Genomic DNA, 13,688 nt, shown 5'->3' on the forward strand with positions numbered 1-13,688 from the left:
CAGGCTGGTTTAGAAGCAAGAGCCCTTGCCAGCACTCGGCTGACAAACTCTTTAAACTAACCAACAGCTCATCTGCAACAAAATGCTCTAAGTTATAACTTAATTTTGATACTTACACTTGATCTTCGAATACATTTTGTACACTGCAAAAACTATAACTTATACTTATGCTACGGTTTCCAAAATTTTGGTACCTTTAGTACCACATCAATCTTAGGAAGGAAACGACCGTGGTCAACCTTTAGAAATATAGATATTTTAGCCCATTTCATCATCATATTTATTGTCACTGTATCTCACTTCGTTGTAACGTAGAAAATGACTGATTACTTCATAGTTTTATTTATATTATTTACCTACCATTTACAGACTGTTCCATAGTGTCATTCACATCGTTTACGTAATGTTTACCGATTCGTAATATCTTCATTCATTTGCAATCAATCGATCATTTCCCGCAGCACCCACGGGGATGCATAGGACCTCGATGAACTCACGCCACCACATTCTGTCCTGGGCTAACTCCTCAAGATCTCCCTAACACTCATCTCCTTCTTCCCGCCTCATTGTCCTCAGCCATGTCTCCTTTGGCCTACCTCTACCTCTTCTACCAAGGGCAACCCACCTCGGTGTATCTCGTACTATTCCCTGTCTTTTATACACATGGCCTAGCCACTTCCAGCGTGAGAACCTAACATACTCATCGACCGACTGCGCCCCCTTTACTTCTCTAATTCTGTTATTTGATATCCTAACCCTTCAATTAATTCCTAATGTTCTTCTGAGTGCTTTATCTTCAAATGCTAAGAATTTATTATCCGAAGTCACTGTGCAGCGCCATATAGACTCATGCCCATAAATCAAGATACCCCTAACCATTACCTTATAAATTTTGATTTTTGTATGCATTCCCATTGCCTGATGAGCCTTTTTTTAATCTTTCCATAAATTCTGTGCTCAGAGAACCATCCTTATCTACATAAATACCTAAATATTTTATTTTATGTTAATTGATTTTCCTGAAAATTATTTCCTTTTTTGTTTATCAAAGCATTGGATACCAAATAACTGCTCCATTTAAAAACAGAAATAATTAAGATCAATGTATAATTACTAGATTTTCAGGCAGTTAAAAATAAAACTAAGCAAGGATTTGGGGATGAATTTACAAATTACAGAGGGATGAAATTGATATCTCGTACTATGAAGATATATGAACGAATTATAGAGAAAAGAATAAGGAATAAGACAACAATAAGTGAGGAACAATTCGAGTTTATGCCGGGAAAGGGTACAGTAGATGCAATTTTTGCACAAAGGCAAGCAGTGGAAAACATGCAGAAAGACAGAGAGGGATCCATCTAGTATTTATTGATCTGGAGAAGGCATATGATCGGGTACCTAGGCAAGAAGTGTGGAGATGTATGAGGGAGAAGGATGTTTCAGAAAAGTATGTTAAAGTAGTCCAGGATATGTATGCAGAGGTTACCTACCGCTCAGGTAAGGAGCACTGTGGGAACAACAGAAAAGTTTAGTGTGAGAGTTGGTTTACACCAAGGTTCAACTCTCAGTCCCTACATCTTTGACCTTGTGATGGATGTTATTACATCAGGTGTCAGAGAAGAAGTCCCGTGGAGTGTGATGTTTGCTGATGATGTTGTTTTGGTGGACCTGACTAGAGAATGGGTGGAGATATATCTGTGGATGGGAGGGGTGCAGTTAAATTAGGTTTAGACGACATCAAGAGGGTTACCACTTGTGTGATGGATGATGGTGGCATGGACTCAGAAATAAGCCACAGGATACAGTGTGCTTGGATGAATTGGAGGAGATCATCGGGAATATTGTTCGACAAGAGGATTAGTGCAAGAGTAAAAGGAAGGTTTTTATAAAAGTGTAGTTAGACCAGCGATGGTGTACGGGGCTGAGAGGTGGTCGATGACCCCATATAGAGACGGGTAAAGGCTGAAGACAAAGAAGAAGAAGATTTGTACATGAATTTCCTACCAATAAGATCTACTCCACCCTAGCTGTGACCTACGCCATTCTAGTAACTCCCAGGTACATAATTCACTTCTCAAGTCAACAGAGGAACTGTGATTCAACAGTACCCATTTAATAGCCCCCTGTTTAACCTTAATAGCTCTTGCAAACACTTTTTTCTTTACATTCCACTCTTGTTTTCTGTCATTTTTCCTCCCATTACCTGCAGTCCCCTTCAATAACCATCATTGAAAGTTGTCAAATACCCTACCAACAAAATCTTTTTAAGAAAAAGTGACAAATAATCAAAATGTATATTTTAATGAAATATAATGCTAAAATTTTGGCTTACAGATATAGAATTAAAAAAAATAGTTTTCTATTTTTGACACAGCAACATTTAAGATGATTTGTCGGCAGCAAATTTGTTTACTCTCGTAACTAAGGTAAACTAAATTAGTTCCGTGTCATAAAAGATAACGGTAGAGAATGATTTCAAGATAAAAATTGAATAATTCTCTATTAAGTTATAGAATAAATATTATAATTATATTAAAATTTATTAAAGATGCTTAAAATTGATAAAACCCAGATGATTTCTTAAAAATTATATACAATAAACTGGAAATAGTCAGTGGTTCCTCTCATTTATCTGCTTGGAAGCTAGCAAATAGTCATGGCACATAGTCAGGCAGGCAGCTGGTATGTCCAGTCCGTGCTTTCATAACAAATCAAATTTCATTTTAGTCATTTTTCCTGAATTTTCTCTTTATTGCCGAGATATACCTATAGGTTTACAGTTAAGTAAATTAATAGGGTAAATAAATATATAGGAAATGAAGTATCTTCACAAAGATGTCAGCGTGAACTTCAATCGTCCCCATTGACTTGTGTAACAGCCGAGTTCAATGATCTGGTATTATGCTAATGAATGTAAATCCTCTTTCAAAATAAGAATGAAAGAAAGATAATATTTAAAAGTCAAAAGAAAACACGAAAACTCTTCTTTTTATCGACATGAACCACTAAATAGGTCACGCAGAACGATTTGTATAACCAAATGAATTCACTAAATGATGACCAAGCAAGTTTTCAAGTAAAAAAAAAAAAAAAAATAGGCCTGCTACGTTATCAGAGCATATTTAAGTGGACCACACCGGAGAAAAATATTTTTCCAGATAGAAATTTATATTACCAGCCATATTCATGACTACAGAAAACGCCCTTCTTTGAGTGAGTATTTGAATGATTTTCATAAAGATACAATATTAATATCGTGTTTAATAGTTGTAGATTTCATCTCACCACGTTCTGATATGAGTTTAAGGGACTAATGAGGACTTGTATTTATGTTTTTGTTTAATGTGTTTCAATGTTGGTTCGTGGTTTGTAGTTTTATCAGGTTTATGAAAACTATTTTTCAAAAAATTGATGAACGTTTCTCCTTGGTTGGAGTGTATGGGGCCTAATGTGGACCTGTGAACTCTTCTGACTTACAAAAACCGCTTATCATTTAACTACTTTTTTCTTTCACTGATGTAACTTACTCTTTCTTTAGAAAAATAGAACATACACGAATCTTGTTTTTTCTATTTACTCTAATTTCTCGGTTAATCTCCAACACATAAAGGTTGATATTTCATTCACCAAGATTATAGACGAAAGGTGGACACCAGACTAGTGATGATAATCTTATATGAGCGCCCTAAACCTGCCATTTACAATATCATTACTGACCAATTACGGACTTTGTACCTGTTGTCTGTGTTAGTTCTGATCCCGGTTTCATGTCTGAGATTCGATGACGTACTTTTATAGGAAGAAGATTGTCCCTATTTACCTCTTTCTAAAAGGTGTAGGAAAATACAGCGAGCTTTGCAAACGAACGATTATCTCTGTTTACTAGATCAAGGCGTTCAATTAATGCCCTAATATAAAAATTCAATGTCAAATTCCCTGTAATGACGAGGACAGCCTAGGAACGGTTGCAATTACCATCAAATCATATAAAAACAAGTAAAAAATTCGCCAAAATTTCCTCGGAGTGATCGAGTTTTCTGTACAGCATATCATGCTGTACGAAATTCTCAGCCACGGCCCAGGAAACTCTCAGTCGCGGCCCATGAAAGTTTCAGCCACGGCTCAGTAGTGGCCTGTGTTGTTGGCACCTATAGCGGTGGTTAACTTTAACCTTAAATAAAATAAAAACTACTGGGGCTAGATGGCTGCAATTTGGTATGTTTGATGATTGGAGGGTGGATGGTCAACATACCAATTTGCAGCCCTCTAGCCACAGTAGTTTTTAAGATCTCAGGGCCGACAGAAAAAGTGCAGACAGGCGGACAAAGTCATCTCAATAGTTTTCTTTTACAGAAAGTTAAAACTAAAAAAAATCGACCACAGAGTTATTGATGCTGGTACAGCTTTGCATTTTTATAAAGACGCTAACTTCACTACGATCTCATATTTCAATAACTGAATCGTGGATAATCCGCGTGTAAAAAGCTTCCATAACAGAAGACTCACATGTATGTGCGTATATTGGCCATCATTTCATTGTATAAAGCATGATTGCGTAAGTGGTGGTAGTACAATGGTAGCCTACAATTGCTGTTTAGTTGTATTTACTTTGAGGACTTATCATTGTTGAAGCCTTTTGAACTTTAGATAATTTCTCAGTTTCTTTCATGCTAAATGATAACAATTGATGATTTGAGAGAGAGAGAGAGAGAGAGAGAGAGAGAGAGAGAGAGAGAGAGAGAGAGAGAGAGAGAGAGAGAGAGAGAGAGAGAGAGAGAGAGAGGTCACGATTGAATGTTTTTTGTTACATTTTACAATAGATTTCCTGTTCATTACTATACAGTGGATGAATTTTATTGTCTCTTGCACATTCATTAGGAGTGAACCTTTACTCGTCCATTTTGAATCGGTAACTTAAAATCTATACTTAAGGAAGAACAACAGAAACCTAGATTTCAGTTCTTTTAAGATGAGAAGTCCATAAGATCTCCACTGAAACGGCAGCCTTGCAACTGTGACACCGTGGAATGTTTTGGTGTTGTTGTTAGTTTAATTACCTTTAACTGAGGACTTAAAATCTATGCTTGGAGACTTTTCTTTAAGATTTAATACTGTAGTTACTTACATTGCAATAAAGAATGACAAGAGAAAGCACGACCCTAGTTTTTAAATATTAAACGGCATCCTCGCAACTGTGACACCGAGAAGTTGTTAGGTAAAGTGTTAGCTGTGTTTCGTAAGCACCTTTCAGAGTTGTCGTCTGTACTGCCGTAAGTTGTATACAAATTACCCACTGCTTTTCCTTGTTTTAGCACCTTAATCCAATTTACGAGCTCTTTGTAACTTGTGTAATAGTTAAACGCTTTTATTTATAGTTTTTAAAAGGCTTTATGTCGTATAATTGACCTCATTTATCGTAATATTGACCTGAAATCAGACTCGGCTATGTGACAGATCTCTGACGGCGATGATGCAAGAGGTAGTCGTCCGTAAGGCATCTACTGGCCTAACTTATGTAGGGTTATTTTTAAGCTATTAAAGAAGGTCCTGCGGTCATTAAATATCTAAACATTGGAATTGATCTTTAAATGTATTCTTATGGGACATTTCGGCCAGTTTATGGAATCTGGGTCAAAATTCAGTGGTGAGAATGGTTTGACCGAACCTGAGGCCTCTGTGCTTAGATATAGGCTAGATATGTCTGAGGTGAATTTATGACTTTGGTGTCTTAAAAAGACGGAACGAATGTGAATAATTGAGTAATGGTGAAACGAGGGCGACTCCAGCATTTTCCCTCTGTATGACAGCGAGCAGGGCAAGTTCCAACCTTTGAAACCCAAGATAGGCAATATATTAGAGCTGATGTAGGAAGCCTATATGATTATTCTGCAATTTTTTTTTTTATCTCGGTAGAAAAAATTTAGTAGGAATTCATAAATTTCCTTGGCAGTGTATTTTCTGAACAATGCACATGCACAAAGTTACCCCCCTTTACCTAATGATATTTTGTCTTGCATAACTTTTTTTTTCCTATGAAAATGTGATATTTCTAAATTCTGTGCGTAGCTTATTTTCAGACTATCCCTGCGTGACCTTATGGAATAGCAATTCATCCACTGCAACTGTGACTAACCTTACAGAGTGTACAGATGAACTAGTGAGCAAACCTTGCAGTTCCTGCATAGTAAATGTAGATTCTTCTGTGACGAGGCCACAAAACTTTTATTCTGCTTACCAGAAGCTCTAGCACATCTCAGAGCAATGATTACCTCAAATTGTAATGCAACTGTAACATTTTAATAATAAAGAAAAGCATGTCTTGCTAGATCAGTACCAATGTCGAGCATGGTAAGAATTGTAGTGTGCGGTAAATTATTAGCACACAGTTACACACAGTATAACAAGAAGCTCCAATAATCCACAGGAAAAGAAGAACCTAGTTATGATGATACCACTAAATGAGCAACATGGGTAATGTTTGGACAGATAAACCACCCACCTGAAGTAAATAATAAACCTAAGGTGTTTGAATGAACAGTCGTACTGAAAAGGTCTTCAGCACCGACGCTTACAAGTTGTGTTGAAAGAAAAAAAGACAAATGAAAAAGAAAAAAGTAAGCATTGAGCAAAATATTTAAAGAAATGGGAGTAGTAGTCACACGTGTACTCAGCGTCCATACACAGAATGACTAGCAATTGCTGGTGTCTTTGTGGTAACTGAATGTATGTTGATGATGCAAGCATTGTTATTATTGTTCTTGCTTGTTATAAGATGTGTCTTGGAGTGCTGACTGTACAGCTATGCTTGTTTAAACTGATGGGATATTTTTTGCAATTTAAACTCAAAATTGATTATGTACTCTTTTGTAACCCATGGTTATTGGTTGGATGCCCATATGAACCAACTTTTGTATGGTATAGGATGTAAAGCAAGGCCAGAAGGTATGATTGTTTGTGAATGTCCAAAGTATGTATAATCAACAGTGAAAACCAAGTTTTGGAAACAAATACGTTTTAGAGATTTTGTGAGAATCGCCTTCATTGTCAGTTAGCCCAATTATAAAACATTGAAAATGCTGTGATTTGGTAAATAAAATGAAATGTTTAGTATCAATAAAGACAATTCCTTTTTGCCAGTCCTGGGGAACTAAATGAATTAGCTCAGTGGTGGTACTAATGTTAATAATGTTAACAGCACACTCTTTTTAACCGGACATTATGTAAAGTTTCTCATACTATTTTATTGTAGGTAATTGTTAATGGTTCACTCAATGTATTTTACAGTATTACTTATTTCACTGAAGATTTTAAAACCTCAGCATTACCAAAAATTTTTATATAATATTTTTATATGTATTTATTATATATATTTTTATATATATTTATTATTTTTATATATGTTTATGCATTATACCATAAACATTTTAATTTATTTCAGATATTACAGAGCAAAGTGCAGTCAAAGAAGCCATGATGAAGGTCAACATGGAATTGTTGCCTATGAAAAGTCATTACTTTTTACTGTTTGCAGGTGAGTGGATAGCTTCTCAAACAACCCTTTGAACCAAATGTCACTGATTTTTTGCATGTTTATTTTCATGATCATAAGAAGAAGAAGAAGAAGAAGTTAAATTCAGTTATAGGTTTTCATGTTACTTGCTTGTGGAAGCTTTCTGTTGTAGATATTTTTAGTAGAAGAATGGTATCAGCATTTCATTTTATAGTTTTCACGAAGGAAGAGGATCATGTTGAAGCATTTAAATGGGATTAGCAATACAAATTTACTCTATCCTAGTTAATGTATTGAAATATTGCATTCAGTAAAGGGAATTTAGGTTCATTGGTAATCCTGGTATCAATGATGATGAATAAATATTATTGAATTGTTGCATTGTATGTATTAATGTTACAGAGTATGTAACTAATCATTAAACCTTCTTTGATAAACGGAAGAAAACATGACACCGTCATCTAAAAAAGTTCACCTCAGCCCCCCTAAGTGTACAGTAGAATTTACTGCACAGCAAAGAATGTTGTGAAAGAGTAAATGTATTTGTAATTATTTGGGGACGAGCGTACTTCAGCAGTGATTTGATGATACCAAGGCTGTGATATGGGTGTGGAGTGTGGGAGAAAACTCTGAAAATTGAGGTTAACTTGATGATTGTACATGTACACTATTTTTGATAATCAGTAAGTTTATTATAATACAGTACTGTTACAGTATACTATTTTAAGATTTCTGCTATAGGTCCTCAAGCAAAACTCTTTCTTTTGATCACACCTCAGGTACAGCGCCAGTGGTTCCCTTTTTACCCGTTTACGCTCGTCAGCTGGGAATCCCCATTGTGGGCATAAGTTTAATTTATGCCATCCTGCCCTTTATCGGTCTTTTTGCCAAAACGTGTTCGGGTGCTCTGTCTGACTGCTTTCATATTCATCGAGGAGTATTCCTGTCTTCCATTGCTATCAGTGCAGTTGGTTTTTTTAGGTAGGTTGAGATTCTACAATCTTGCTAACTTTTTTTACACAGTATTTTGCTTTTCTTTATGTTGTCAGTGGTAAGTCATTAAGTTTCATTGAGTATTCATAGAGTCAAACCCTAATGAGGTGTTTAGATTAATTGTCTTTCTTTTTTTCTGTTTGCCATATGTGACGTACAGAAATAGCTGTGGCAGTGTCGATATCATACCGTAAGTGGTACAGTATAATAATAGTAGAGAATCTTGGTATCAGTATATTGGAATTCCCCTGTCCACGTCTGTCATCCAGTTTCTCTTGTTCTTAAAGAGAAGATTAGGACCAGAGAAGTGGTTTGCATGAATCAGTGGTTTAGCTTTACTGTACGTATAAGGTTTTAATCTTTCCTTTGCTGTATATGGAACTGAATACTGCTTATAATTATACCATATTAAAAGCACAAATGCACAAGCCCAGAAAAAAGTTTACAACATACAGTATGAGAGTGGAGAAGAGGAAACTGAAATTGATTTTATTATAATGAGAAATAAAGATGCCATCACAGAAGCTGATTGCACTATAGTTACAGATGATATATATTTAACACAGCAATAGTGACATGGAAATTGGAAAGTAAAGAAGTCGAAATGTTGTATTAAGACGATGGCAGCAAATAGACATCAAAAAGTTGTGGAACTTCAGATTTTGAACAAAGGCTTACGAAAATCAGCTATTGTGGTAGTATGTGATTTGATACTGAGGAAGGTATATGAGTATGAGAGACATGGTGGTGGAAGAAGTTGTACAGCGGAAAATTGAAGAGGAGAGAAACTCCAGCTATAACACAGGACAGACAGAGAAGAGGATAAAGATGTATATGGTATAGGAAAGAGTAGAGAGTGAAGGACTGGTGGCAAAAGCGAAGAGGAGGAGTTAAGAGGAATGGAATCAGAATCTCAACAGAAAAAGGAAGAGAAAATATCCAGAATGTTGAACTTGCTGAGAAAAGATGCACAAGATCTGAAAAGGAGTGAAATATATAAAAGGTGAAAATGCAGAAAGTAGGGTTGAAAAGAGATACTGGAATGATTGATGCAGTATTCAGAAAATCTTCTGAATGAAGAAAATGAATATGAAGTGGAGTACAATATGTTGGCATTATTGGAGAACCAGTATAGAAAATAACATCTGAAGAGGTTAAAAAGACCCCAGTGAATTATAGAAAAGCTTCTGGGACAGTTTGAATATGAAGTGACTTGATGAAAGCAATATTTGTTCCGACACAATATACAAACCCTCGGTCCTTTACATTAGGAGATACTTTCAGGCGTAGGCTGGAAAACGGCCGTTGAACTTCAACAAGGTGGTTAGGCAGTTACTGTCCGGGAGGCGGGAGCACCGCCTGCCCGGATGTAAACATTCCAATTTGCTTTCGGCCGTCGTAGCGCACGGACGTTGTTCTTCGCTCTCTGCCTGACTGCATTTTTTCTCTTCATCATTCTTGGTGGGAATTTTCCTTTTTTCTTTTTTGTATTATGGATAAATCATCTAAATCCTCCCATCCCCAGCGTGTATGTCCTGGGGTGGGAGGAAAAAAGTGTAATTCCTTTAGATCTAGAGTCGATGTGGACCCACACGCTCTCTGCACATCTTGCAGGGGGCGGGTGTGTTCACGCGACTCTACTTGTAATGAGTGTTGTTTGTGGTCCTCCGAGCAATGGGGCAAGTTCGAAGGGAGGAGATCTTACCGTCGTAAGCCTACCAAGGAGTCGTCCGAGGGAAATACGCCCGACGACCCGTTGGTGGCGATGTTTCGGGTTCGTTTCTACCTCCCAGCGAACTTCCTCTTCTTGCTCCCTCTCCCTCGGGTGAGGATTCCCCTCCCCTTCCTCTTACGTTTCTTCGTTTGTGGAAGGGCACGGGGAGAGTTGGACCGCGGCTTCATCTCGAAGTCTCTTCCCGTTCGGAGGGGAGTTTTCCCTTCGGAGCGGTGGAGGCTTCTTCTATTAACCCGACTTTTGCTTCAGGTACCGGGCTCGATAGCCAGACGATGATACCAAGTTCACCCTGGCTGCACCGGGCCTACCTGGCTCGGCTCTGGAAGGTTTGGCTCCCATGGCCCCCTCTCCAGTCACGACCCACACGGCAGCAACAGCCACTACCACGACTGTCACCTTCTCGGGTTTGTCCAGATGCGATTTCAGTTGCTTCGCATCTGGACACCCAGGTATCGGCGTCATCCGCGGGCCAGCACGCTGTTCCCCTGCCACCTGGCTTTCTGGCACCATTCTCGCGCTGGCCCCTCCTACATGGTGACGTCATCGTACCCGTATGTGACTGTTGCTGCCCCGTTGCTGAACATGGCCTGGCCTTGGATACGGTTCCTCGTCTGTCTCTCCAGCCCGGCCCTTCGTCTGCCTCAGTTCCCTTTCCAGCGACCTTGGCGCGGCCCGTACCAGATCTGTATGCGGGAGGGGCGGCGCTTGCACCCCTGGCCCCGCCCACTTCGGTTCCTGGCCGACACGCGGCTCTCGCTGCCCAGGCAATTGCTGGTCCGAGCTCCGCCGTCTCTGCCCGGGTTGCACCTTCTGCTGTTGTGGCCCCTCCCGCTGTTCCTGTTCCTGCTGTTCCTGAGTCCGCGTCTTCGCTTTCTTGGATTGGTGATCTGACTGCTTTCCTGAAGCAGATGGTGAAGAAGAAGAAGAAGAAGAAGAGGTCTAGGAAGGTGTCGTCGTCGTCTTCATCTTCGTCTTCATCGTCGTCGTCGTCTGCTGCTTCTTCCTCTTCCTCTTCCAAGGCTTCGCGGCCGAAGAAGAAGAAGTCTGTCTCTCCCCCCCCTAAGAAACCTCGTACTGAGATTTCTAAGGGTCTGTCTCCTTCCACACAGAAGGCAGTGGGTTCTCTCGTTGGTTCTTCCCGATCTTCGGATCAGGGAACCGCTGTTCCGGCCTCCGGGCCAGGGGCAGCGGGAACCAAGGGTGTGCAGACCAAGGTCGGCACTCTCCCCGCTGCGCCTAAGAAACCTCCTGCTTCTAAGGCCAGCGAGACCGCGTCGGACTCTCGTTCGCGAGTTGCTCCGAGTACCCGGGTCTCCAAGGAGACCAGGATACCCCAGTCTGTTACGGTGGACACTTCTCGCCGTACAGACCAGGGCGTGGGACGAGAGAAAGAGCCGGGGCATGCAGGTGCCCCTTCTCTTCCTGCTGGCACTCCATCCAGTGCCAGGTCAGGTTCCCGGGATAATGCTTCAGCCCCGAGGGGCCGAGTGCATGGAGAAACAGGGAAGAAGTCCCCTGCTCAGTCTTCCCGAGAGGCTTCGGCCTCGAAGAAGTCTGGGGCGCGTCTAGAGGACAGTGCAAGCTCGCGCCAGCCAGCCGCGCGTTCGACTCCTCCCAGTCCCAGGCCGCGCCCACGCGGCCAGACTGGCTCAGGGGAGGCGAATGCGCGGCTCGACTCTCGCGAGCCGCTCCGCTCTCCTCGGGAGACCGTTTCACCTGGGATGAAACGTTCTCCTCAACCTGAGGGCCCGTCATCACCGCGGGTTGGTGACCGCCCTCGGCCTGCTGCCTCTACTGGTTCTGCCAGTAAGGGCAGTGGGAGCGCCCGATCTTCCTCCCCCTGTCCCCTCCGCTCCTTCGGTCTCCTCCAAAGGGCGTGAGTCGGAGAGGAGGAACTCTGGGGAGTGTTCTCCTCAGAGTTCAACTGCATGGGGGTATGTTCCTGGCTCGGTCCTTGGCTCGACCAGGTCCTATGCCCGTGTAGTTCAGGAAGATCCTCAGGGGTCTGCCGAGGTTCTCCCTCCTGCGGGGAGAGTAGTTCGGGAGGACCGCACCCTGGAAGGACTTGAAGGTCCTCTGCCTCAGGATCACGGACACCCCGAAATACAGAGGACTTTTTCGGAGGTCATCGCGCTGATTCGTCGGCACAATGACCTCGGGGAAGGGACCACGGCTTCGTCTGTGGATTGTCCTTCGCGCCTCGAATCCTTCTGGGGTCCTAAGAAGGAACCCAAGGCTTCGGTGGGGCTGCCGTGGTCCACGCTTGCCGAGGGGGTACTCGATCAGGTGAACGGTCTTGTGTCTGGGCAAGACAGTTCCCTTCGATCGAGCCGCTCGGAGAAGCTTCTTCCTCCCCCTCTACCTCGTCAGAAGCGCTTTTACTCTCCAATAGAAGGAGCGTTGCTGACTAAACAGGTTGACCCGGACCTGACTCGTCTGGATCCGGGTCTTTCGTTGCAGCAATTGTCGGCAGAGAATGTTTCTCTCTCCCAGCAAGAAGCTGCAACCCTGGAAGCCACCGCCATGGCGGCCTTTCAGGCAGTCTCCTGGCTCGATCTGTGGTCCTTCACAGCATCGGCTGTAGCCGCTTCCTCAGGCGCATCGTACCTGGGAGGACTCTGCTTTTGGGAGACTGTGCCAGTCTGGAGGTAGGGCTATTTCCTACCTTGCCCACCAGACTGCAAACCTGTGGGCAAACTTGGTGTTAAAGCGAAGAGACGCCGTTCTCTCTCGCTTTGCCAAGTCTGTAGGTCCCGAGTCGGCAATCGCTCTGCGGAATGGACCGTTGCTGGGTTCCTCCTCTCTTTCCCTAGAGAGTTGGTGGATGCCGCGATAGACAAACGCCGTGCAGATGAGAACGACCGGCTTGTCCACCAGGCAGTGGTTAAGACCTCCGGGTCTTCTCGTTCCACTGCAGCCAGGTCTTCGGGCCAGGCTGGCCCTTCCTCGGCCCCTAAGAAGTCCCAGTCTTCGAAGGGGTCCCGAGGAAACACCCAGCCTTCTTCTTCCTCGAAAAGGGGGGGTTACTCCCGTCCTTTTCAGCCCCCTTTCCAATCCGGTAGAGGGGCAAGGGTAAGAAGAAGAAGGGGAAACGCTAGGGGCGGCGTTCCCCCCCAGAAGCTGCCAAAGGTGGGGGGGTGCCTGTCGAGCCATTGGGCAACGTGGCAGCGACATGGAGCCGAGACCTGGATAGTGGATGTTCTTCGGGAGGGATATCTCCTACCCTTCGAGTCTCGGCCTCCCCTCACCTACACTCCGGTCCATCTCCAAACTTATCTTTCAGGTTCGTTGAAGGACATCGCACTACAGCAAGAAGTGCAAGCCATGCTGAGCAAGAATGCTGTAGAAGTCGTGTCGGACCAGTCTCCAGGCTTTACAGCCGGATCTTTCTCGTAGAGAAGGCCTCAGGGGATGGAGACCAGTCATAGACCTCTCTCCTTTGAACCG

The 13,688-nt window shown here is 42.3% G+C and overlaps 1 protein-coding gene across 2 annotated transcripts in view; it reads left to right on the forward strand.

Annotated features, from left to right (window-relative positions):
- The window catches only part of Sugb (Sugar baby), a 62,401-nt gene that overhangs the window by 1,283 nt on the left and 47,430 nt on the right, over nt 1–13,688 (forward strand). The window contains exons 1-3 of one of the 2 annotated variants that reach the window (XM_067089022.1): nt 5,252–5,273; nt 7,442–7,534; nt 8,293–8,494. In XM_067089022.1, the coding sequence (XP_066945123.1) occupies nt 7,474–7,534; nt 8,293–8,494 (263 nt within the window). In that variant the 5' untranslated portion in view covers nt 5,252–5,273; nt 7,442–7,473. Of the gene's footprint in view, nt 1–5,251; nt 5,274–7,441; nt 7,535–8,292; nt 8,495–13,688 lie in introns of those variants that run through there. The other variant, XM_067089023.1, reaches the window with a different exon arrangement.

Source organism: Macrobrachium rosenbergii, chromosome 45, assembly GCF_040412425.1.
Source record: "Macrobrachium rosenbergii isolate ZJJX-2024 chromosome 45, ASM4041242v1, whole genome shotgun sequence".
Taxonomy (NCBI): Eukaryota; Metazoa; Arthropoda; class Malacostraca; order Decapoda; family Palaemonidae; genus Macrobrachium; species Macrobrachium rosenbergii.